Source organism: Centruroides vittatus, unplaced genomic scaffold (genome assembly GCF_030686945.1).
Source record: "Centruroides vittatus isolate TY-2023 unplaced genomic scaffold, ASM3068694v2 contig_371, whole genome shotgun sequence".
Lineage (NCBI taxonomy): Eukaryota > Metazoa > Arthropoda > Arachnida > Scorpiones > Buthidae > Centruroides > Centruroides vittatus.
This window is the reverse complement of record NW_027122194.1, coordinates 2417210-2441078: the sequence shown is the minus strand read 5'-3', so window position 1 is coordinate 2441078 and position 23869 is coordinate 2417210. Positions and strand designations below refer to the sequence as shown.

The following is a 23869-nucleotide window of genomic DNA, read 5'->3' as shown; positions in this document are numbered from 1 at the left end:
GGCTTATTGTTATTGTTTTGTCAATGGTTAAAATGTGTACAAAAATTGAAAACCCTGCCAAGTGCAAAGTATTATTTGTTTTCTAAATGTGAAGAAACTTTGTCATGTAGAAATTCATAAACAAATCTGGGAAGTGTATGGTGATCATACATTTGAAATATACAAGTTTCTACTTTGAATGTTTGTTTATCCATTGATATCACACCTGAAAAACTGGTTTCTGTTTACTGATATAAATCTAGTGTACACCTTTTTACAAAATCAATGCTTTACATCTATTCTTCATTATAACTTGTTTACATTCAAAATAAAGAATAGAAGACCTTGTTTCACAACTTTTCTGTGTATTAAAATAAAAAAAAGAACAAAGTTGTGTAATGTACTTAAGAATGCAAGCAGTTAACTTTACTTTTTACATTTTCATTTGTAGATTCCAACCATTTTTAATTCCAACCATTTTTAATTCCAACCATTATCATAGAAATTGTGTGCTTAATTATTTTTATATTCTTAATTGATGTTTTATTCTTTATTTATACAAGGAGCATCCAGAAAATAAATAAATTTGCACATAGCACTTATTGAAATAGATTAGTTAATTATTATTAAGCTATTTCTAGGGTTTTAAAAAATCATTTTGGAAATGTCAACTAACATTTTAAATAAAATTTAATAGATTTAAAAATTAAGATATATTATTTATTTATTAATAATACTTAAGTAAAAAGGTTTTTAATTAAAATAGACGAGTGAGAATGACTTTATTATTTGAATAATGCCTTCTAATTATTTTAAAATATATATTTTGTAGTACATATATTTTATTTTAAATACTAATTTATACTTGTATAAATCAGTCAAGAAATGATTATATGTAGTTTTTTTATATATTTAGTATTGTTTTATTTTTAAAAATATTTATCTGTTTTTTCTTCCCTGATAGTTTAATTATTATTATGTATATGAAAGTCATTTTGTGTGTTTGTTTAAAGTGAAATCTTTAATGATATGATTGTGTGAGTCAAGATGGGAAATTGGGAATTTTTGAGGGCTCATGTATAAAATTTGTTGTTTAGGTCATTGGACCATGATTCGGCAAGGAAGTGAAAAGTCAGAAGTAAGATTTATGTATCAAGAATTATCTGTAACTTCTATAAACCCATTATTACATTTTGTTAGAATAAAAAGTATCAATCTTGTCATATATTATGGATGAAGTTCAGATACAAAAAAGAGGGCACTGGGTTTTCAAACACACACACACACAGAGAGAGAGAGGGGAGAGCTGCTAGATGTCAGAAATTTTTACAACTATATACAAACTATATGCAGGATGACCAAAAAATCATTTAACCAAGACATTAATCAAAATCATCTTACATGATGGTGATGATTTAAGAGTAGTTAAAACTCATTTGGAACAACTGCATGTTGACATTTATGACAGCCAGTGAAGTGACTATCACAATAACAGCATTCAGCTGTTCAAAACTAGTTTTAACTGTTCATAAAATATATCTTGGTGAACTGACTTTGGGCCACACTATATATTTTTTTTTAACAAAATTCTTTAATTTTTAAATCAAAAATATATTTAATCTCAACTTTTTTACTTTTGTCCATAATATATGTATATTTATACACAAAACTAGCAATCAAAGAATAATTAACACATTTGTGTTGCTGTGTTACTAACAGTTATTTGAAATATTTCACATATAAACGCAAGTACTTTCAACATCTTATGGTTGTCATCTTCAGGCAAAATCGAATACTGTGATTTTCAAACAAATTAGCTTTTTTAACGGACTATTTAAATTACGTAAAGCATGTGCGTGCGTGGAATTCATTAAACATATTGAGATTTAATAGAATGTTATGGATGTAAAAACATGCTGTTATAATGTACTACTCCTAATATAAAATAAAGATAGAAGTGCCGTATTTGTGGTGTACCTAATGGAGACAATTTATAATCTAGATTGTTTAAATAATGTTACCCATAATTGCAGAATTTCTAATGTTGGTGCATTGCACGGTGTTAAAGTGGCTATGTAAAGGCTCTCGATCATTACAAGGTTTAAGCATTTTTGTATGTGCCCAAAGTGGAAGATAATCTTGATTTAGTACTTTTTTAGCTAACTCTGTTGTTGGCCTATTGTTTCTGATATCTTCTCGGTGTTCGAGAATGCGGGCATGTAGCATTCTTGTGGTTGCTCCTATGTAAGAAATTTCTTCCCCTGATAATGTGTGCTTTAGTAAGATTTCGTACACTCCCGATTTCTCATCTAACGTGAGAAAATCTCTATTGTTGCACAACATACGTCTTAAAATTGGTTGTGGGACTATGGGCAATAGAAAACCCTGTTTTTTTAAATATACATGCTATTTTTAGGGATAAATGGCCGAAAAACGGTATTGGAGGCTGTACTAGAGTGAGTTGTTCTTTGTTGCAGAGGAAGGATTTTGGAAATAATTTATTCTTGACCCGGTTAAGAAGATAAAGAAATCTGGAGGTAGAATACCCAGCATTACGTACCGCCTTGTTGATAAGTTGTAATTCTTTATCTATTAATGTTTGGGTGGATGGTAAGAGTAGCGCTCTCCGAATGAGAGAACAACAAAGAACCTTCCTCTGCAACAAAGAACAACTCACTCTAGTACAGCTTCCAATACCGTTTTTCGGCCATTTATCCCTAAAAATAGCATGTATATTTAAAAAAACAGGGTTTTCTATTGCCCATAGTCCCACAACCAATTTTAAGACGTATGTTGTGCAACAATAGAGATTTTCTCACGTTAGATGAGAAATCGGGAGTGTACGAAATCTTACTAAAGCACACATTATCAGGGGAAGAAATTTCTTACATAGGAGCAACCACAAGAATGCTACATGCCCGCATTCTCGAACACCGAGAAGATATCAGAAACAATAGGCCAACAACAGAGTTAGCTAAAAAAGTACTAAATCAAGATTATCTTCCACTTTGGGCACATACAAAAATGCTTAAACCTTGTAATGATCGAGAGCCTTTACATAGCCACTTTAACACCGTGCAATGCACCAACATTAGAAATTCTGCAATTATGGGTAACATTATTTAAACAATCTAGATTATAAATTGTCTCCATTAGGTACACCACAAATACGGCACTTCTATCTTTATTTTATATTAGGAGTAGTACATTATAACAGCATGTTTTTACATCCATAACATTCTATTACATCTCAATATGTTTAATGAATTCCACACACGCACATGCTTTATGTAATTTAAATAGTCCGTTAAAAAAGCTAATTTGTTTGAAAATCACAGTATTCGATTTTGCCTGAAGATGACAACCATAAGATGTTGAAAGTACTTGCGTTTATATGTGAAATATTTCAAATAACTGTTAGTAACGCAGCAACACAAATGTGTTAATTATTCTTTACTTTACCTTGGCTTGAAGTGTGTTAATATTATTTTATTATAAACTAGCAATCATCTGAACAAAATAATAATTCATTTATGATACAAACTGTTTAATAAAATAACTGTTAACATAAAGGAAATTCAATATTATAATGCCTTTAAATTAAATTCTTTTTTGTAAATGGTAATAAAAATTATAATTTATTAAATTATTTTTAAGTTTGTTTTGCATTACTTATAACTATAGTATTTTTTACATTCTTATTTATTTTAGGGAGCTGTGATGTTTTTACACAGTTGATAGGTGCCAAAGGAAGAGATGTACTGTATGTGGGTGATCACATTTATGGTGACATATTGAAGTCGAAGAAAACTCGTGGCTGGAGGACTTTTCTTATTGTACCTGAATTACAACGAGAACTCAATGTTTGGGTTAAGAAACAAGAATTATTCAATAGATTACAGGATTTAGATGTCCAACTCGGTGATACATATCGGTATTATTATTTTTGATTACAACTAGGACATATGTAGATTAAGTTTACTTAAATATTTGTGTATATTTTATATAGTGATTTGGATAGCAGCTGCAAAGAAGTACCAGATATTAGTGATATAAGATCCAAAATCAGAGTGAGTACATTTAATAAGTAAAAATTTTTTATTTTAATAAATTTTTGATAAAATATATCAAAGTCTCAAAAAGAAAACATTCTAAAAAAAGATGCTTTAGTAGAATTAAGATAAAATAATACAAAAACACTTGAAGAATGGTTTATTGAAAAACCCAACATTAGGAGTACAAGTCATATTCAGTTACTAAATAACCTGTTATATGGAACTCCATTCTCAAAGTTACAATATACTTCTATTTATAATTGCTAACTCCATGAAAGCATTTTTTTATGGCCTGGATGGCTAAGGTAGTTAAGGTGCCAGCTTACTGCTCTGGTCCTAGGTTCCAGAGCAGACCTGAGATCAAATCTATATGGTTAAAAAACACTAGAAATTTTATTTCTCCAGCTGTTATAGGAAATAACATAGGATTGGTGATCAGTCAAATTTTGATTCCCCCATGATTTTACATTTCTTGATGTTTTAACACTTAAGGACTTCAAAAATATATAAAAATTCCTTACAAAAATTGTGTGTATTTTGGCATCTATTTTGCATTATATCTCAGGACTGAATGAATCAAAAATGTATCTTTTTAAACTTGAATATTCTTTTAAATAGAGAAATTTCTCATTATTCAAAAAATTATTGCTTTTAAGCTTTTGTTGTTGTTTACATTTTATATCATATTATATTTGAAAGTTATTGTTCTTCCTTCCTGGTCCCTTAACTTCCTGTTTGAGTGTCAAGAAAGTTAAGCAAAAGCCCTTATCTGCTTTTTTATGGGCAATCCATCCTCCTACACTACTTGGTTGTCCTCATTGTAGGTGTGGCCAAACGCAAGATAGACCTTGAAAGAAAGGCCCTCTCAGTGTCCACAGGATGAAGAGAATTAAAAAAGACATTTAATTTATTGTAACAAAAAAAATTTTTTTTTTAATAGGATTGCTTTCACAATACAATACTTCAATTTATATTTATTTTCTTTATAAATATAAATTGAAGACATTTTTAAAAATTTTGTAACTTTCAATATTTTATAAGTGACATTTTAATGGAAAAATTATTCATAAAAACATGAAATGAAGCATTAATATTCATTATTCAAAATTACAATTCATTCGTAATTTATAATAATATAAAATAAGTTACATAATATTTTTCTACATATATTAATGTGGTAAAACAATGTTAAGTATAGTTTTTTTTGAGACAGGAAAGATAACAGCTCTCCACTGAGAACTGATTTGAGTCAGGTTAGTTTAGTAATTTCATGGTTTAACCCAAATATGTGACTTATCTTTTAGCACCTGACTAGACCTGCTTGAAAACCCATAATGGAAATGATATCTAGTTTTTTACAGGGAATACCATCTCTATCTTAAGAAATTTAATAATTATTGTTTTTGTTAACTCTCTTGGAATGAAACTCTTTAATACAAAATGAGACAAGCCTATTATAATGTACAGTAGCTTCAATTAATAAGCAGATTGGCACTGAAATTTATACATATACTATTCAAGGAATGAGAAAGATTTTTCAAAAGAAAATTTGTACCAAAATTTGCTAATGGAAGAAAATGTGGTGCTGTAAGGAAATACATGGAAAAGAGATAAGACAAAACTAAAATAAAAATTTTTATTTTTATCCTTTTGCAAAAATTGAGAAAGAAAGGTGATTGTCCCCAGCTGCCACCATGATTAACCATGCAAGGTTATTTCTAAATTCAAGTACATCTGGAAGTGAAGGCTTGCTCAGGGTCGTGGAGGTTGCAGGTTCAAGCTCTGCCCTGGGCCAGTTCTTTTCTTCCAGATGATTCTAAAATTATTTAATAAATTGTTAAAATTATATTTATTAATTTAGATAAGAGATGGTGCCTAATGTCTGCCTCTAGTAACAAATTACTTAATATATAATTATTAAATAGCAGATTTAGAGCCTAGATTCATTTGTCATTTATTTGCAATTTTTGACAATGTTGCTGACATTGAAGTTGAGTTGCAAGTGCTTGCTGTTATTTTGAGCCAAAAGTTGTGACTATGGAATGCAACAGCTCTGGAGAAATGTTCTGCATATGCTGTATTATGATGTCTTTTATAAAACAGCCTAGTTAAGGGCACTTCAACAACAGACATTGGCTTTGATTTATGGTGATCATGCCATGGGTGATCATGCCACTGAAAATACAAAGTAATTAGTTGCTTAAAGCAACTAATTACTTTGTATTTTCAGTGAAAAGCTGTTGTTAAAGCTGTTCACCTGACAAGAGACAGGTTTCTTTATCCTTCCAGCCTTAACAAGAAATGATCCAGTCTCCTCAAAATATTTAATCTGATTCCAGATATAGTCTGTATGAATATTATTAAAGCACAATCAAGTCAAGTGACATGTATTTTTTACAAAAATTTAAATACACGTGATAATCACTTTTATAGCTCTTCTTTGCTCTGACAAATGATGATTTTTTGGAATTTTTCTCTATGCTCTTGAAAGTCTATTTTTAAAATAGGATATGTAGAAATTTTGGTGTCATTTTGCATATTAGTTACAACTACAGAGTTATAAGCAAGGAAACTTTTTAATTATAACCATCTTGAATATAGCAAAATCTTTGAAACTAAATCATTTATTATATAGTATTGTCTATTGAGAATTCACTATATTAAAAATCCATTGTGAATTTAAAAATAGATTAAGAAGAAAGGGAAATGATAAAGAAATAAAAAGTATTATGAATTATTGAAATTTTCTTTTATAGAAAAATATTTTAATCAATACAGCAAATAGAAATACATTACATGCGTTGTGTTTGAGAAAAATTTACAAATTTTTTTGTTAGTCAATTTAAACAAATAGCTACAGTGCATTCTTGCAGATCAAAACTGGTTCTAAATTCTGAACTAGTTTTGTTGATTCAGAAGCAAAGTATCAAACCAGTCATTTTTTTTCTGCTAAATTTTTCAACTAAAGAAAATCATAAATTATTTTTAAAAATGTGATTAAATTTGTAAAATTAGCATGCACTACACATTTTAACATAAATATATTTACCAAATACAATATAAAAGTTTTTTAAATACAGTGAACACTCAATTTAATTGCCTAATTGAGGAAAAGATGTTTGCAATTGCCAAAAGGCCATTAAATGGAATGTTTTAAAAACATACACATTTTAAGTTCTTTTGTAATATGAGATGAGCTAAGATGATGATGATATAATGTATAAAGTTTAAATAAAATGATAATGTAGTGTACAGTACATTGAATAATTTATACTCATTGACTCATTGTTCCAACCTTTTCACATGCTCTATTCATGAACAAAAAAGTTTTGAAGTTTTTCTTGTAGGACAAATTTTTTTAGAGCTGAAGCCTGTTAAATCAAGGGTTTACTCTACAAGTATTTGTCTGTAGTCTTGATTTTCTTTTCTTTACATATGACTTGGGGATGTATAGTACTAACCTTCAGAATCATGTTTGAGGTAATTGAGTTTAAATGTTTGAAAAAAATCTTAAAATGATGAGATGACAGCTACATCTACAGGCAATATTTGGAGAGCAAAAATATTAACACACCCATATTCATACGATTTTAGAATGTTTTTCAAACATTCAAACTTAATTACCTCAGAAACGTGATTCTGAGGGTTAGTGCTATACGTTTCCAATGGCTTCATATAATCCAGCTAATCTGAACTTTTCACTAATTACAGGTTAGGAGGATTACAGTCAAAAATAAAATGTTTTATAACTTCCAATTGTAAAGCTTTAAATTTTTAATATATAAATTTGTATATCTTTAATGTACTGAGTATTGTTTAAAAAAAAACAATAAATCTTATTCTTTGTCAATTTGTGAACAACTTAGTCTATAACAATATAATAACAACTTCATGTTTTGAAATAAAAATGTTTACCATTATACTATATTATTTAAATATCAGATATAGAAACATGAATATTAAATTAAACTAATAATTTAACTACTTTTAACTTTAGGAAGTAGTACATGAATTAGATATGTCATATGGTATGCTTGGAAGTATATTTAGAAGTGGTAAGTTTTTATTTATTATTATAGGTGAATTATTATGGATTTTCCTTACACTAAAATATGATTATTTATTTAGGTTCAAGGCAGACATTTTTTGCAAATCAAATTTGTCACTATGCTGATATTTACTCAAGTAGTTTCATGAATTTGATATATTATCCTTTTAGTTACATGTTCAGGGCACCTCCTATGTTGGTATGTATAATAAAAATTTATGACATTTATTGTTACTAATATTAGATAATCTGACATCCCCATATTAGATAGCTCCCGGCTATCTAATATGGGGATGGTGTTGCAGGAATGCAAATATCTTAATAGAATTGCTTTGATTTCATGTTTTGATAAAACATTAATTTTAATCATGATAAATTATATAAATTATTATATATGTAATAAAAGTCTAGACATTTTTTGAGTTTAATTTTTCTTTGGGATTCTGTAGTGTTTATCCTGAGCTGCTGCTAGTTACTAAAAAGTTATCCTATATTTTTACATTAGTATATGCTTCCTTAATTTGGCATTAAAATCAGATTATGCTTTTTTTTTTTTTTTTTTTTTTGTGGTTTTTAGATGCCACACGAATCAACTGTAACACATCAAGGAACCAGTCTCACAAATGGTGAAGTGGAGGAACTGGAGGCTGAGCAAGTGGTACAATCCATCCAGAGACGCTCTAAAACAGAATGCGTGGAGAGTTTGGTGCCACATCTTTACGCAGAACCTCCCGAAGTCATCACTCATCACCATGACACAGATGAAGAAGAGGAATCTGACAAATCTGCAGAACAGTAGATGATGTGCAAAATTTAATTTATATACAAAGCATTCTCATTAAAAGGGGACTTAAAAGAATGCGAAAAGGGAGATCCTATTTTGACCAAATGTAAAAAAAAAAACTCTGCACAAAACAACAAACTTTGTAGATGTATAAAAAAAAACAAAATGAAGGAGATACCTTGTCTCAAATCAAGGCATTTACTAAAAACTTCTTTAATAATATCACTTATTTAAGATTTATAAAAATTCACTTTTTGGTAGTATTTAATATATTGATTAAAAAAGAGGCCAGTACCTTTTTAATGTCTCCAGCTATAGAGTAGATAAGTATTATTTCTGTGCACTTTTCATGTTTTAATTGCTGTTTATACTACTTTTGACAGATGTTAATACTTAATAAAAGTTCTATGTGATGCATGTGTGCAGTGTGGAATTTTAATTAAAAATTTACATTATATATGAAAACATCAATGTTAAAATATTTTATTTATTATTATTATTATAATTTGAATTTTTACAATTTTGTTTTCAATTTGCATTGATTTCTAAGTCTGTCAAGCTTACACATCCATTACCATTCCATGACAATTCAAATTGCTAACCAAAGCTGAAAGAAAAAAAAGTACTTATTATAAATTCTACAATATAATTTAATTTCTTAAAGAAAGAATAATGAACTGCCTATTAGGCTATAAGTCTAGCTCATTCACGTATAAATTCAAGATAAGAAAATTTCAATTTGCTGGCAGGTTATAAATCTCATTAATTTTTTTTTTACTTTCCACAGTTATATTTAATTAAAGGGTGTAGGCTACATTATTTATTATATACAACAGCGAAGGAGAGGTAAAGTGTGTCAAAAACTGGACAACCCCCTATTTAAAACTACAAATTTAATTTTCTATATTTTTAAGTATGCTCACCTTAACTTTCGTCATCTTCCCCTTTTGTGATGACTTTTGTAAACTTAATAATATCGATATATCCATCGTAATCGATAGGAGCTTCCCGAAGTACTTCGTCGGCCTTAAAATAATTATAAAATTACATTTAATCGTAATTATGATTTTATAGAAGAAGAAAACTTACTTCTTCTTCGTTAAATATCTCGCCCCACGACATTAATGCACGTCTTAAACTACAAAAAATGTTAGAAGAAAATAAATATTAGGCGATAATTATCGACGACAAATAGTTAGGATACATTCTTACATGGATTCTTTAATTTTTCCGATTTCTTCTTGATCCCATTTTCTGAATGCATTAACAATTATGTGTTCATCGTCGGTTCCTGAAAGTTTTTTTTTAAACATCAAAGCTAATTAGGTTCTGCGAATAGATTAATATAATCAAACCTCGATATAGCGACCCCCTATATAGCACACCCTCATAGAGAGGCAATAATGACAACGCTATACCGAAATTTTTAAGATTTACAACAATTACCTGCTATTCTTTCTCCAAATATAGTTAAAAACATGGTAAAATTAATGGGCCCTGGCGCTTCTTCTACCATCGAAATTAGATCGCTATCTTCTACTTGTTTCCCTAATTAAAATCATATTATATTAGCTGATAATTTCTAGTTATTATTTATAAAATATATTAAAATTTTATATACCTAAAGATTCGAAAGTCGCCTTCAGATCACTCTTAGAAATGAAGCCATCTTTATCTTGATCGATCAATTGGAAGGCCTAAAAATATATTAAATAAATTTAACATTATAAAAATAATTATTCGTACTTATTGTATATGTCTATAAATTCGTTCCTTTCGCATAAAAATGTGCTTTATTCTTATTAATGTGGAGAGCAACGTTCTACATTATGTAAATATAGAACGTTATGTTAGCATTTCTGTACAAGGTACCAGTGCATCCTTCTACAGACGTGCTAATTATTATTATGTATTACTTAAATATTTGCAATAGTTTGTGTATAAATCAATCCTCCTCTAAACTGCAGGCAATTTTTCAGGAACGTTTCTTTTTGAGATGCTTATAAAACCTCCAAACAACGGCCATTTTTTTGTTTAAGGATTTAACCGTATTTATGTATTTACGAGAAAAATACATTTGTATGCTGTAATTTAGTTAAAATTGGCATTTTATGGGGGAGGGAATTAAGTCTTTTACCTCTTTAAACTCTTGTACTTTATTTTGAGTAAACATGGCGAATATGTTGGATGTGGTTCTCTGTGCTCTTCTTTTAGTAGAAGTCGACTTATAAACGGAAGATTGAGGACTAGTTTCGGTCGGAGCTGGTGCTGGTGCGGGCGCGGGTGCTGATTCCTCCGCAGGTGGTGCAGGTTCTGCCGGAGCGGGAGCGGGTTCTGCAGCTGGTGGAGGAGCTTCCTCTTGTTTCTTCTTACTCTTCTTCTTCTTTTCCTTCTTTTCTTCGTCACCCTTGAATTATAGCAAAAAAAAAACATTAAATTAAAATACAGTATAAGTGACGTTCCAAATTCAATAGGGCCATCCCCCGATAGATTCGAAAATCATCTAAAACACTAATAAAACATTATTTAGCGCCACTATTTGTTCGCCTTTGAAACTGATACTAAAACTGATACTAAATGTAGCGCTATATCGAAGTTTGACATTACTTATCGGAAAGACGATCTTTATTCAATTTCCGTAGTAAAAGACAGGGAAAAATGACTTTTTAATGGATGATAATTATGAATGGAAGAAGAAAAAAAGGGAGGAGGATCTTGCCAATTTTGAAAGCTCAAAAGCGAAATCGTCTCCATCCCTTTCACAGTACATTAACTTGTCTTTTAGGGTGACGAATACGTTCGATCTAATCCAAAAACGGCAGCTTTGTAAGATAATATAGGAAGATGATGAAGCTATATTTACTTTCCGCTGCCGACATGTTCCTTATGATTGATGCTTTCAAGACATTTGCCAGAATATAGCTGAACCCCCCCCCCCAATAATATACAGAAAATTCTCCTTTAAAATATTAAAAGACCGTAATTTTTAAACGTTTTAATTAATAAATAACCCGATAAATAACTTTACATTTAAAATGTTTAATATATTATTTATTATAACAAAAGTTAAAAATGTTATACTGTTTTATTTAAATTACATTCTTCATAATTTAATATAAATGCGCTTTGAAATTTAACGGTTTTATATTGTAATTATAATATTATTAAGCGCTGTTAAAAAGTATAAATTAATTTTAAAGCAAAATATCTAATTAAAATGAAAATTAATTATGATAAAAGGACACATTTTGCAATTAAATAAGGAAACGTGAAAATACAGAGAAAAAGGCACTCACCATGGCTTCTTGTCTCACCGCAAGCTTGACTGACAGGAGAGCTCAGGTAAAAGTGGAATAATTAACTTTGATGGTGTGGATGACGTCAATTTCAGCGACCAGTCGTATCTTAGAAACTAATTTAGGATACTTTTACTTTGCCAGAGAATAAATGCGGCATTTTTGGAGCAGAAACCCGATTAAATGTGGAACACAACTATATAAGGTCCATTAAGCGATTTTTACAAGGAATTTTGGATATTTTGACGGAGCCAAACAGTACGAAAACTTCGAAATTCTGCTTTTTAATACTGTTTCTACTAACCTTCTTCTTCTCAAATGTATTTAAAGTCAGCAAAAAACAAAAAAAGAGCGCGATCAAGAACTTGATAAAGAATTGATTACATTTTTATGAAATTTTCGTAAAGATTTTTGAGTTTTTGCCAAATATTTTGCAGTTTCTTTATATCTTTTTTGATAGATTTAACGAATAAAAGATCATTCTTTAATCATTTTAACAAATGCTAATTGTTCTCGGAAGATAAAAGCTCAAACATCCTCCCCCATTTTTTTTTTTAACTTACAAGGCAATTAAAACTTATTTTTATTAGAATAAATAAGAGAAAAAAATGTATAAAATTAGATTCAGAGATAAACTAATTTTTAATATTTATTCATATAATAATTGCAAGTGTGATAATTAAAATTCAATATTTCCAATATCAAAGTGAGCTTTAAATTTAGTTCCTGACAGCGCTTGATACTTTCGTATCGTATTTAGGACTATATATATAAAGGACTAAATTTTGAAGACTCTTCTATATCGAAGCAATTTAGGTACAATGACCCCATAAAAATGAGTCTATTCATTTAAAAAAGCCTTTTTTTTAACCCTTCATATAAGCACAAAATGGAGCTTCCAAATGATAAGGGCTAAGTCAAGCTCTTCGGATCCACGAAAATCTTTAAATTTACGAGAAAAATTATATAAAAAAACAAATTATTTTCTTAAAAACGTTAACATAGTAGCAAAATTATCCAAAAAGTTATTTTTGAAGCCAATATTTAAGAATTTGATACTCTTCTAGTAGTGTTTTTTTTTTTTTTTGGTGAGAAGTAAATTTAATTTCTTTCTAACTGAGAATATTTTGTTATTGTAGATGTTGGCTACACTAATTTAACGTTTTTTTCGCAACGTTTATCGTCCGTAGAGCGAATAAAGAAATCTTTTATACAGATTAGTCATTTGGCCAAAATGTTTTTCATCCGTAAAAGTTAATTAATCATAAAGATATTTCTACTTCTTTAAATAAGTAAAAAAAAAATTTACATACGTAACCGTTAAGTCCAAAATTTAAACCTTGGTATATTCTAGCTTTTCCCGTAACTAAAAATAGCCGTTAATACGAATTTTTAACAGATTTTCTGTCAAAGAAAATACCATTTTGTGAAGGAAAGATGAAAAAGTTAAAGTTGGAAGAGCGACGTTTAAGAGAAACGAAGCGTAGCAACCCCCCGAAACTTGTGTTTTAAAACGGTGCAAGTGGGAGTTTATTCCTTTTTGAAAAGGTTCAATTAAAAAAAATCGATTTAAAGCTTGAAAAAATCAATTATTTTGTCATAAGCTCCTCTACATAGCGCTTGATCACATTTTTTTTTTTTTTTTAAATATAAAAACCTAAATTTTGAAGGCTCTTCTAAGTCATGGATGAATCAAATGCAAAACCATTAAGCATCCCTCTATACAGCATTGTTTAAATATAAAAAATAATAATTATTTTTTTTTTTCAAAATTTAAATATATCTTCTGTTACTCGAACCTATTAAAAGTGAATAAATTGAGAAGAAACTATCTTCACCACAAGAATTGAAACGAACAATAATAATGACGATCTTCTATTGTTTTTCTTAAAACGAATGGCAGAGGTAAGGAAATGTTTCTATTTATCCTACAGAAAAAAAAAATGTCTAAATAATAATGATGATGAATTTATTTTTTCAAATTCATATCTAGATTTTGGCAAAATATTAATAAATTTTTGAAAGATAATTTGGATAAAGAACAAAGAAAACATTTTCCAAAATTCCAATCTCACTTCCGTGAGTTAATAGCTTCTAGATTAAGAATAATTGGTGTTGTTCATAAAAAAAACCCCTTTAATAGTTGTTGGGAGGGGATTATAGTGACGTTTCTTTTCTATTTTTATCTTCTAAACTTCTAAGATTGCATTTTTGGCTCTAGATCGCCGCGATTTAGATAAACCCGAAGCTTTTAGTGCAATATTTTCGAAAAATGCACCATCGAAACTTTAAGTTATTCTCGAAAAACGATATTTTAAAGTTACATAACAATTTTTAAAATATTAGTTTACTGTATATTAATAAATAACTATTTTAAGATTTTATTATTGAATATCTTTTTTATAAAATTCTATAAAAATATCTTTTTGCCAAATAATATCTACAGTCTTATTGGATTTGCAAATTAAAAAGCGGACAATGATCGCAACTGACGATTACATTTTTGAGAATTTAAAAGGTAAAATATATACTTAATATCTTAAAATTGTTTATAATTTAGTTGCGTACTTAAAATGAATAATTTTACGCTCATTTAGCCGATACAGGAGCAAAACTTCTATGCGAAGCATTATTAACTTGGGATGCCGAAGCTCGACAAATTGTAGTGGATGCCATTAATGCTGCCATTCAGGAAGCCCTTGAAGGAATCAAAGTTGCCATTCGAGAAGCTTTAAAAAATGCCTCCGATGAAAATAATAAAGAAATTAATAACGTTGCCAAAAGGCATGATTACGAATTGCAGGTTTGAAATTTTGATAAATCCTTCCAATAGTTTTTAATGATATTCCTGGCTAAATTATTGTCGTTCTGAAAGGACTTGACCTCAATAGATTCAGCCATTATTATTGAAGAATAGGGAACAATATTCCTTTCCAAACTCATTACTCACGATAAATTTTGAAGTTCTGAATAGGGTCCCTCATCTTAGTAGGCACGATGCATAAACTTTCAAATCTCTCATTAAAAAAAATTAATTTTAGGAAAATTTGAAAAATGCCGAAGATCGTATTCGAAGAGAATTAGAAAGAGAAATAGAAGAAGAAAAGCAAAATTCTGAAGAAAGAGTTAAAGAAGCTGTTCAAGATGGATTGGAGCAATTCAAAGAACATCTTAAAATGGCCATCGAAGAGGCTCAAGCACAAGAAAAGAAGAATTCCAAAGACAAATGCAAAAGACTCAAACAGTAAGAAAGAAGTATATCGAGAAAATAAGATTCGTTATGAACATATTAATAAATATTTTACCGTATTTGAACAGTGAATATGACGAGAAATTAAGAGAAGCAAAACGAATTGCAATAGAAGATAAAGAGAAGTGTTTGATCGAAACTGAAAAGAAAATGCTAGACGACAAGCAGAAGACGATAGAAGAAATAAAAAAGGAAGGAATTGCCACAAGAAAAGAAAATTTGAAATTAGATAAAGAAAAATTCGAAGAAATATTAGAAAATCTAAAAATTAAATTGAGACAATACGAAGAGGAACGAGAAAAATTACAGCAGCAATTAATGGATATTTGTAAGAGCAAATCTGAAGCAGAGGAACAATTGTCGAATTTGAAACGACTTCTAAAACAATTTATCGAATTGGGAGGTAAAACCGAAGACACCACCTCTTTACGTTTTCGAAAATATTAAAATTCTTTTACATTTACACAATTTTTCTTGCTTGTAAATGAAATTTTCTCGTTACTTATTCATTCTAACAGCGATTAACCCCATCTAACTTCTATCAGTCCCCGTTACAGACAACTCTTTCTAAGATTTGCTATTTTCTTTTCTGTTAATCAAAGAAAGTAAGTAATAAACCCCATTAAATCTCGTATTTCATCGGTCGATTGTTCTCATTATTCTATTTTTAGTATTCGTAGAGAGAGCATCATGATCCTACCGACCACGATAAGTACTTTTTACAATGGATAGAATAGAAAAATAATAACGGACAACACGTATTAGAACTAATTGCTTTTGAGGAGCAATTAGCCTAATACGTGGAGAGAGACCCTCAAGTTGTAGTGTTGTACCTTGTTTAATTTATGTATAAATCAGGCCCTATCTTGAAATCGAACAAAGATACCTTCAGTTTAATTATTGGCGAATGTCAATTTTTATTTTTTCCTTAACATAAAATTTTATAAGCTTCCTCATCTTGCTGAGAGACTCAAATAATTTTTGTTAAAACATTCATCCAAAAATTGACAATTTCTTCTTCAAAAATTTCAATTTTGGCGAGTTCTTTGTAGATATTTAGAATATTCTTTAATTGTCTTCTTCGTATTGGCTCTATGGCATTTCTCTGATAATCTCAGCTCGTATTCTCTAACGTCAGAGGAAAAATATAAATTAGAAATTTGTTAAAAGACAAAATTGAAGAAAGAAAGAGAACCTTTGCAAGTCCATCAGTCTCATTTCTACATTTTTCGACTCGTTTAACCAATCAGTATCGACATTCTTGATTAGTTTGTTACGAAGGAAATTCTGTACTTCCTTCAGTGTAAATTTGATTCTTTCTTCGGTTTTCCGAAATTCATCCAATATCTTATCTTCTACTTCTTCTACCAATATTCCGGTTGCAGCAGCCACAGCCTTCTCCTACAAAAATTTAAGATCGTTACTTCAACCCGATTGTATCCACAATATTGAAGACGAACATGACCAAAAACTTCATCCATTGGTTCCGATTCCTCACAGTATTGGAATTAAGTTACGTTCGACACGTTACGTTTCGTCAAAGTCACGTCTCTCCCTTCCGGTTATAACCGGCGCGTTACAGTTAGCCAATCAAGTATAATCCTTTCCCTAAGATGGTATAAGATGGGCTATTTTTCTACTTCAATTATTACATTTTCCTATTTGCTCCCTCCGCTTTTCCCTCCTGTCATACACTAAATGATAGGATAGTTTTGATTGGCTGAATATAAGAGTTCTTCCTTTAAAATCGATCCAACCTAACCAGGTTGTTGCTCCTGAAATGGCTTCCTGGCATATAACAACGCCACGTTACGTTACTTGCATTGCGTTATGCTTGTCTGTCCGAACTTCAGGGCAAGTGGGTCACACATTTTTTCGCATTTCACAATATAACCTACTGTATTTTGATGAAGACGGATGACGTGAGAATCTCCCGCGAATTTATTGCGGTTGTTTAGAGTCTGTGTTACAATTACGGAATTATTTATTTTGTTGCGATCGATAATCCATCTTAACATCGAGACTTTGTTCTAAAACACTAAGAAAATCATGTTAAGACCATTTATATGATAATATCAGTAAATTTCAACGACTTCAATTTTTAAATGTTTATGTATCTGTAAATATATGGGGTACAAGAGATATTTGGGGAACGACGGACTTCGTCTATACGTTATTCGAAAACTTATATCATTTATATTGCATAAATGACTAGGATTAGGGAGCATAAGCCACTCGTAGCTACGGATCTGTACATAACTCATTGTGTATGAAGATACCTTTTCTCTCCTAAATAATGATACGTGTAAGAATGTGATGCCCTAATCTGCAGTTTGTTTAGCTCATGTGCAAATCCAGAACTGTATATCGTGACTATAGAACGTATGCTATATACGAATGCGACGTTATTTGGCATTGATGCAGGAGGAAACTTTTGGGATACGTTAGCTAAAGTCAGAGGAATAAAATTCATTCGAGTGTTCCCTAGAATTGGAAACTCGAGGCTATCTTTCACATTATCATAATAGCAAGAACTATATTTTTAGATATTACCTGGGCCATTTTGACTGATGGAAATCTTTAGCTGCAATCTTTAAGACTAACTTCCCATTATAAGTTAACAATAATAGCAATTGAAATAACGTTATTACGTATTAAAAAATGAAGAGTTTTGTTTCTTCGTTTGGCATTAAATTTTACGAAAAATCGATATTTAAATTCAGAAAATTTTATTTTATAAACAAACGGATCCTAGGAATAGATTTACATTTTCGCAACATCTTTTACTGGTAGATATTCTACTATATTTTACATTTATTATTTATTTATTCAATAATATTTTTTATAGAGGTAACTAGTTATAAATGGTAGCGCTTAAAGGATCTGCAAACAGGCAAAATAGGCTGGCTTTATCCCGAACCCCCATACAAGTTCTCGACGACCCTAGTTTAAGGAAAGAAAGGGTGAAGGATATTAAAGTTATTCTTCTCCAGAAGAGTGCTTTGTTGCATGAATTAGAAGATATAAAACTCGAGAACACTACCGATGATGTATATAATACACATTTGTTACTTATTATTCTTGACTTTTCTGTCTGTTTTTTGAGTTGATGTAACATAATCGTGTAATTTTTGGAGGCTTATCACTAAGCTATAGAAATCAACCAAACAACTTATTGAAATCATTGAATGCATTTTTTCTTATTATTATAATATCAAGAGTGAATAAATATTTAGAGAGACTTGCATATTAATTCAGATAATCCATTGAAATCTTTCTCTGGTTTCAATGATGCTAACAAAGAAAAATAAGAGAAAGCAGACTGAAAATATGTGCTATGTATATATTAATGTTAATGTGTGTATATAGAATTTTTTGTCAAGTTATATAATTCAGTTATATTAAATCATTCAATCAAGATGATAAAATTGTTATATTTTGTTAGAAACTTTAGTGTTTTCTTATACTTGTTGATAATGAAATTAATACACTACAATCAAACCTCTGTATTTCAGAAAGCTTCTTTGTAAAGTTTTTTTTTTATTTTATAGATAAAGATTCAGTCAATATTGAAGTGAAACATTAAAATATCTTAAAACAGATGCCTTAATTCGTTTTGTATAGTAAATGTCATTCTGCAAGATAGTAAATATATGTTATTTTTACAATCTCTACATCCACTTTTATAACAATTAATAGTACATTACTTCTACAGTTGTCAATTAGTTTCAATTGATTTACTGTTTCTACTGCCATGCAATAAACACATGGCACCCTTCATCAGACTCTGCATTAAGATCAAATAACATGAGTCTAAAACTTTAGTACAGATTTGTATATGTATATAATTATTACCAATAGCTATATTGCATGCTTTCTACAGTATATGCTTATCAAATTGTCTATTATTGAAATTATGATTTACTCAAGGCTCCAAAAATTTTTTCCTGCCTGATTTTCTGACAATACATAAGAATTTAGCATTTTAGCATCAATATGTATGCCTGAAAACTTTTGTATTATTATTTAGGCCATATTTTTAAATCTTCTATCTTCTTTACACCTATACAATTACCCCACTTAAGATAATGATTTTCCAATGTCCAGAATCCTATAAAAATTTAGAAAAAAGGTTTGTATATTTCTGTTTGTCATATATTTGGTATTTGTCAAAATACAGAAAATATTTTGTAATAACCTATTTTAATTTTTATATTAAATACAAACAGAAGTAATTTCTTAATCATATTAACTTCATAAACGAGTCTATAATTCCAAAATTAAAAGAACCAATTAATCCTGATGATGATGATGATAAAATTTATGTTGAAGTTCACATAATTATTGAAAACATTTTTAACATGTTTTGCCAAAAAATCTAGTTGCAGCTGTAAATTTACACTCCAAAATGATGCTATAAGTGGTAGATGAATCAGTCAACATAAATACATGAAGGTAATAATTCTTATCATTTTTCTCTTCTGTTAAAATGTAGTAAAATTTTGGAATAGAATGTATATATAAATATTTATTCTAAGTTTTCAATTAATGTTTTTAAAATACTTTATTAGGAATTTATATGGATTAAATTTTGTTATATTAATTATATTATTCTTATCTATAAGATCACTTTTCTCTTTACTGAAACTTATAGTTTTTGACATTTATCCAAGTTTTATTTTTATCAAATTTATAAAAAAATATTTGCGTTAACTTCAAAAAAATGAGGAAGTGAAAATAAATAATTTGATATGAAATACAAGACACTTTGAAACTTTAAGTTCTATATTATAAAATTTTCTAATTTAAGAACTTAAAATCATTAAAATAAATCACTGTAAACTACATTAAATACACATATACTGAATGGGTTTATGATGATTCTTCATCTACATTAATTTCTCTATATTTTATTGTTAAAAAAATAATACAAAAAATAAATTTTAATTAATTTTCATACACAAATCATTGTTTTCTTATAACCTTCTGAGGAAAATTATTGCATAGACATGGATCATTTCTATCTGATAGTTTGCATTAAATTACACACATTATAGTAAACAAAATATATCAATACATAAAGTGCCATCAGTTTATATGATAGGATTGCAAATGTAAAATATTTGTAATCTTAAATATTCTGATGTAAAGGAAAATTGTGTAAAATTCATCAGTTGAGTTTAAAAAATAAAGCTTATTTTTCTTTAAAATTTATTTAGAAATATACCCTAAACAATTTAAATCAATATTTATATGTATATAAATCAAAATTATAATTTTAAATGGTTACAATATATGCTTCCTAACAGGGCAGTAGGAAAGTTTCTATGGTTGTTCAATTTATCACTTTTTAATTTTCAAATTTTAATAATTATATGCATTTTAATGATAATGTATCATCATGTTATCTATAATAATTACAATTAAAGGACTATATTAAAGTACTTTCATTCTTACATACATTTCATTTTAATTTTCAAGTTTTTAAAGAGAAATTACATAAATTGGCACAATCATCATTAGTATCAGTTACTATTATAAATACAGTAAATATTTGGACTAAACAATTTCATGATTACAAAAAAAGTCACGAGGAGGTTCTTCAATAATGAGGTGCATTTATGTATTCGATTGTTCAAATCGGCACTTATAATCCAATACGACACTGACCGAATTGAGTGGGTGCTATAACAAAAGTCACGAATTTATCTTTGCATGGAAAGAATGCCACATCCACCATAAGTTAGAGCTACTCTTACAATTTTAAAAATATTTTTCTGTAATGATGATGTGATAAATACAAGATGTGTCTAGATGAAACAATAAAGGCACAAAATTTGAACACTTTCTTTAAAATCCATTCATGTTGGCTCCAAGAAAGGTTTCTTTGAATGGAACGAATCATCGATGTCGGTTGAAGCTTTTCTCTTCCCATTGTACTCAAAATTTTCAACTATCACCACTTCATCCATGTCTAAAAAGAATGAACAGAAAATGTTTATAATTAATCAATATAGCTTTGTAAACAAGAAATACACAAACAGCAAAAAATTATAATTTCTTACCATAATTCATAACAAAATTTTAAACAAATTTTCATTAATTTGTAAATAATTACGAGAATTTATTTACTGTGAGAGAAGTGATTGTGAATATATTTGTAAGAGCATTAGAGTACAGTTTTAAGAGTACTTGTTTAGAATATTGATGCACTTTTCAAAACAAAAAGTTTTGGTAAATAAACAAAGAGAAGTAATGTAAAAATTCTTTGTAGTTCAATTATTTTTCCATATGGTAAAAAATGTCTTTCCTGCTTTTATAATCTAACTAGTTTCTGAAAAACTATTGTCGAATAAGCTATCATATTTCCCCAAAAAGTCAGTATCATATATTGAAGGAAAAAGAGCAGGAACAATTGTTATTATATATTATATTCCAGGAAAAATAGTTTAAACTACATAATACGACACCAAGATAGTCATAAATAAATAAATGCCATGCTTAAATATGCAATAATGAGAGAAAATTCATGTGTCATAAAAACAGGACTGTAAAGCATATTATCATAAAGAAGTAATTTATTCTATTTTACCAAATATTTTATGTAAAATCTAAACCAAAAGATTAATAGGTGTTAACAAAAATTGGAAATATAAATAATAATTTCTATTTATCATCTTGAGAATGATTTAAGTCATTAATAAATAAATTGTTCTAACTGTCATAAAAAAATTATATTAATTATTATAATGTAATAAAATAGAGTTACACAAGAGTTATTTGAAAGCTTAATCAATTCATAATATTAAGCTACACAGTCAAAGCAGTCAAGGCATTGGCACAAAAGAGATCTTTCCAGCATAATCAAGCATAATTGACGATAATCGAAGTCAACGAAAACCGAAGTATTACTGTATTTAGTCTTTTCATTAGAATCCTTATTCATAATCAATTCAGAATTAATAAATTCAATTATTATTTCTGAATTGTTAATAACAGAAATAAAATAAATTTTTCATTCTTATTCTTTTCAAGTTGTTATACAAACAATATATATTTCATAATATAAGCATGTACAAGCATTATATTACATATTATATGCTGCTACAATAATCTGCTATTGAAATAATAACTAAATACATTTTCATTATTTGTTCTGGAAATAAGTAAGCACATTTAAAACTTCTAAAATAACTCATTAGTACAGTTAGCAGCAGTAAAACAGTATTCACAGACTGTAATTCAACAGATAAATACATATAAAGTTCAGAGTTAGGAAAACACTTCTATTTTATAAATAATTACTTATGTATATATTTACAATATTAAAAAAATTAAATAAAGCAAATCATATTAGAATTTACAAATGGAAATTTTTCTCATTTTAGAAGCACTGGATTATACAAAAACTGAATTGTGAACATGGATGTAGACCTGAATGTTGCTAACTGTACATTAATTATGATAATATCTGAAAAATTAGATTTATTTTTAGGAATTAAATAGTAATGCTTACCATCCACTTCAAAATGATTTTCTACACTTGTTTCATTTGTTTCCATTGAATCATTTTTAGGTTTTATGTCTGATATTTCTCCATGTAATTCAAATTCTTTATCATCATCTAATCTGTCACTTAAAACAATTTTAAGAGCACATCAGTTTATTTTATTCAAAAAATTAAATGTGCCAAAATTAATTAATAAAAAATGTATTTCTTATATAACAAATAATGTATACAGTATTATTTAAATTAATTTATAATGTAATATTCTTAATTATAAACATGAAGTGCTATGATTTTATTCTAGTTAATCAATAATACATAATATATTAATAATAAAAATTTACTTACACATGTAAAATGTTAAGCACAATTTCAAAATTTTGGAGAAAATCATCACATTTTAATCGAGTACCATGTCGAATGCCAAAATCACTAAGAACTTTTTCTTTGTTATCTAAATTTGGTTGAAATTTTAAAATCAGATATAATAAATAAAAATGAAATGCATTAAAATAGAAATACAAATTTTTAAATGAAGCTTTACCTTCAGTTTCCCCTTCTTCACTTGATATAAGAATAGTTCCTTAAAATATAAATATTATTATTTCATGTATTTAAACACACACTAAATAAATTTAAAATATAAATTTCTTATAACAAAATTATGATTAAAACTTTATACTTTGTAAAAATTTTATCCAAAGGAAAAATCAATTGTTTTTGTTTTTGTATATATAGATTTAATTTATAAAACAGTAAAAAATATTTTGTCATTGCATCAGTCATCTACATATACAAGTAATAAAAGCCATAAAGTGGCAATAAGCATCTACAGCAATTCAATTAGTACAATAACTAAAATTTTATTCATTGTAGTCATTAATGCAAATTTACTCAGTAATGATTTTACATTTAATAAATTTATACAGAAATAAAATCATATTCAAAAA

The 23869-nt window shown here is 28.4% G+C and overlaps 5 protein-coding genes across 6 annotated transcripts in view; 2 read left to right on the top strand and 3 right to left on the bottom strand.

The window, feature by feature from the left end:
- Window positions 1-9283, top strand: part of Nt5b (5' nucleotidase B) — a 38303-nt gene extending 29020 nt beyond the window's left edge. The window contains exons 14-18 of the mRNA XM_067270471.1: window positions 3691-3913; window positions 3989-4049; window positions 8032-8089; window positions 8163-8281; window positions 8660-9283. Coding sequence (XP_067126572.1) covers window positions 3691-3913; window positions 3989-4049; window positions 8032-8089; window positions 8163-8281; window positions 8660-8881 — 683 coding nt within the window. The 3' untranslated portion in view covers window positions 8882-9283. The remainder of the gene's footprint in view (window positions 1-3690; window positions 3914-3988; window positions 4050-8031; window positions 8090-8162; window positions 8282-8659) is intronic.
- Window positions 9284-9333: 50 nt separating this feature from the next.
- LOC136975422 (myosin regulatory light chain 12B-like) lies at window positions 9334-12317 on the bottom strand. Its single transcript, XM_067270476.1, has 8 exons — window positions 12163-12317; window positions 11004-11273; window positions 10488-10563; window positions 10313-10414; window positions 10079-10157; window positions 9956-10004; window positions 9790-9892; window positions 9334-9473 (listed from the first exon to the last, which is right to left on the bottom strand). Exons 1-7 carry the CDS (start codon window positions 12163-12165, stop codon window positions 9791-9793), a joined length of 681 nt encoding a protein of 226 aa, XP_067126577.1. The 5' UTR covers window positions 12166-12317; the 3' UTR covers window positions 9334-9473; window position 9790.
- Window positions 12318-14160: 1843 nt separating this feature from the next.
- LOC136975423 (uncharacterized protein PF3D7_1120000-like) lies at window positions 14161-15888 on the top strand. The gene is made up of 5 exons (XM_067270477.1): window positions 14161-14241; window positions 14609-14680; window positions 14760-14965; window positions 15204-15406; window positions 15481-15888. The coding sequence occupies exons 2-5, from the start codon at window positions 14641-14643 to the stop codon at window positions 15857-15859; spliced, it is 828 nt and encodes a 275-aa protein (XP_067126578.1). The 5' UTR covers window positions 14161-14241; window positions 14609-14640; the 3' UTR covers window positions 15860-15888.
- Window positions 15889-16411: 523 nt separating this feature from the next.
- LOC136975498 (uncharacterized) lies at window positions 16412-18028 on the bottom strand. The gene is made up of 3 exons (XM_067270558.1): window positions 17966-18028; window positions 16608-16813; window positions 16412-16540 (listed from the first exon to the last, which is right to left on the bottom strand). The coding sequence occupies exons 1-3, from the start codon at window positions 17972-17974 to the stop codon at window positions 16441-16443; spliced, it is 315 nt and encodes a 104-aa protein (XP_067126659.1). The 5' UTR covers window positions 17975-18028; the 3' UTR covers window positions 16412-16440.
- Window positions 18029-20854: 2826 nt separating this feature from the next.
- Uba2 (Ubiquitin-like activating enzyme 2) overlaps window positions 20855-23869 on the bottom strand; it is a 34814-nt gene continuing 31799 nt past the window's right edge. For both annotated transcript variants that reach the window (XM_067270469.1, XM_067270470.1), the window contains 4 exons: window positions 23464-23502; window positions 23268-23373; window positions 22929-23047; window positions 20855-21386 (listed from right to left, as the gene is read on the bottom strand). In XM_067270469.1, coding sequence (XP_067126570.1) covers window positions 21274-21386; window positions 22929-23047; window positions 23268-23373; window positions 23464-23502 — 377 coding nt within the window. In that variant the 3' untranslated portion in view covers window positions 20855-21273. The remainder of the gene's footprint in view (window positions 21387-22928; window positions 23048-23267; window positions 23374-23463; window positions 23503-23869) is intronic.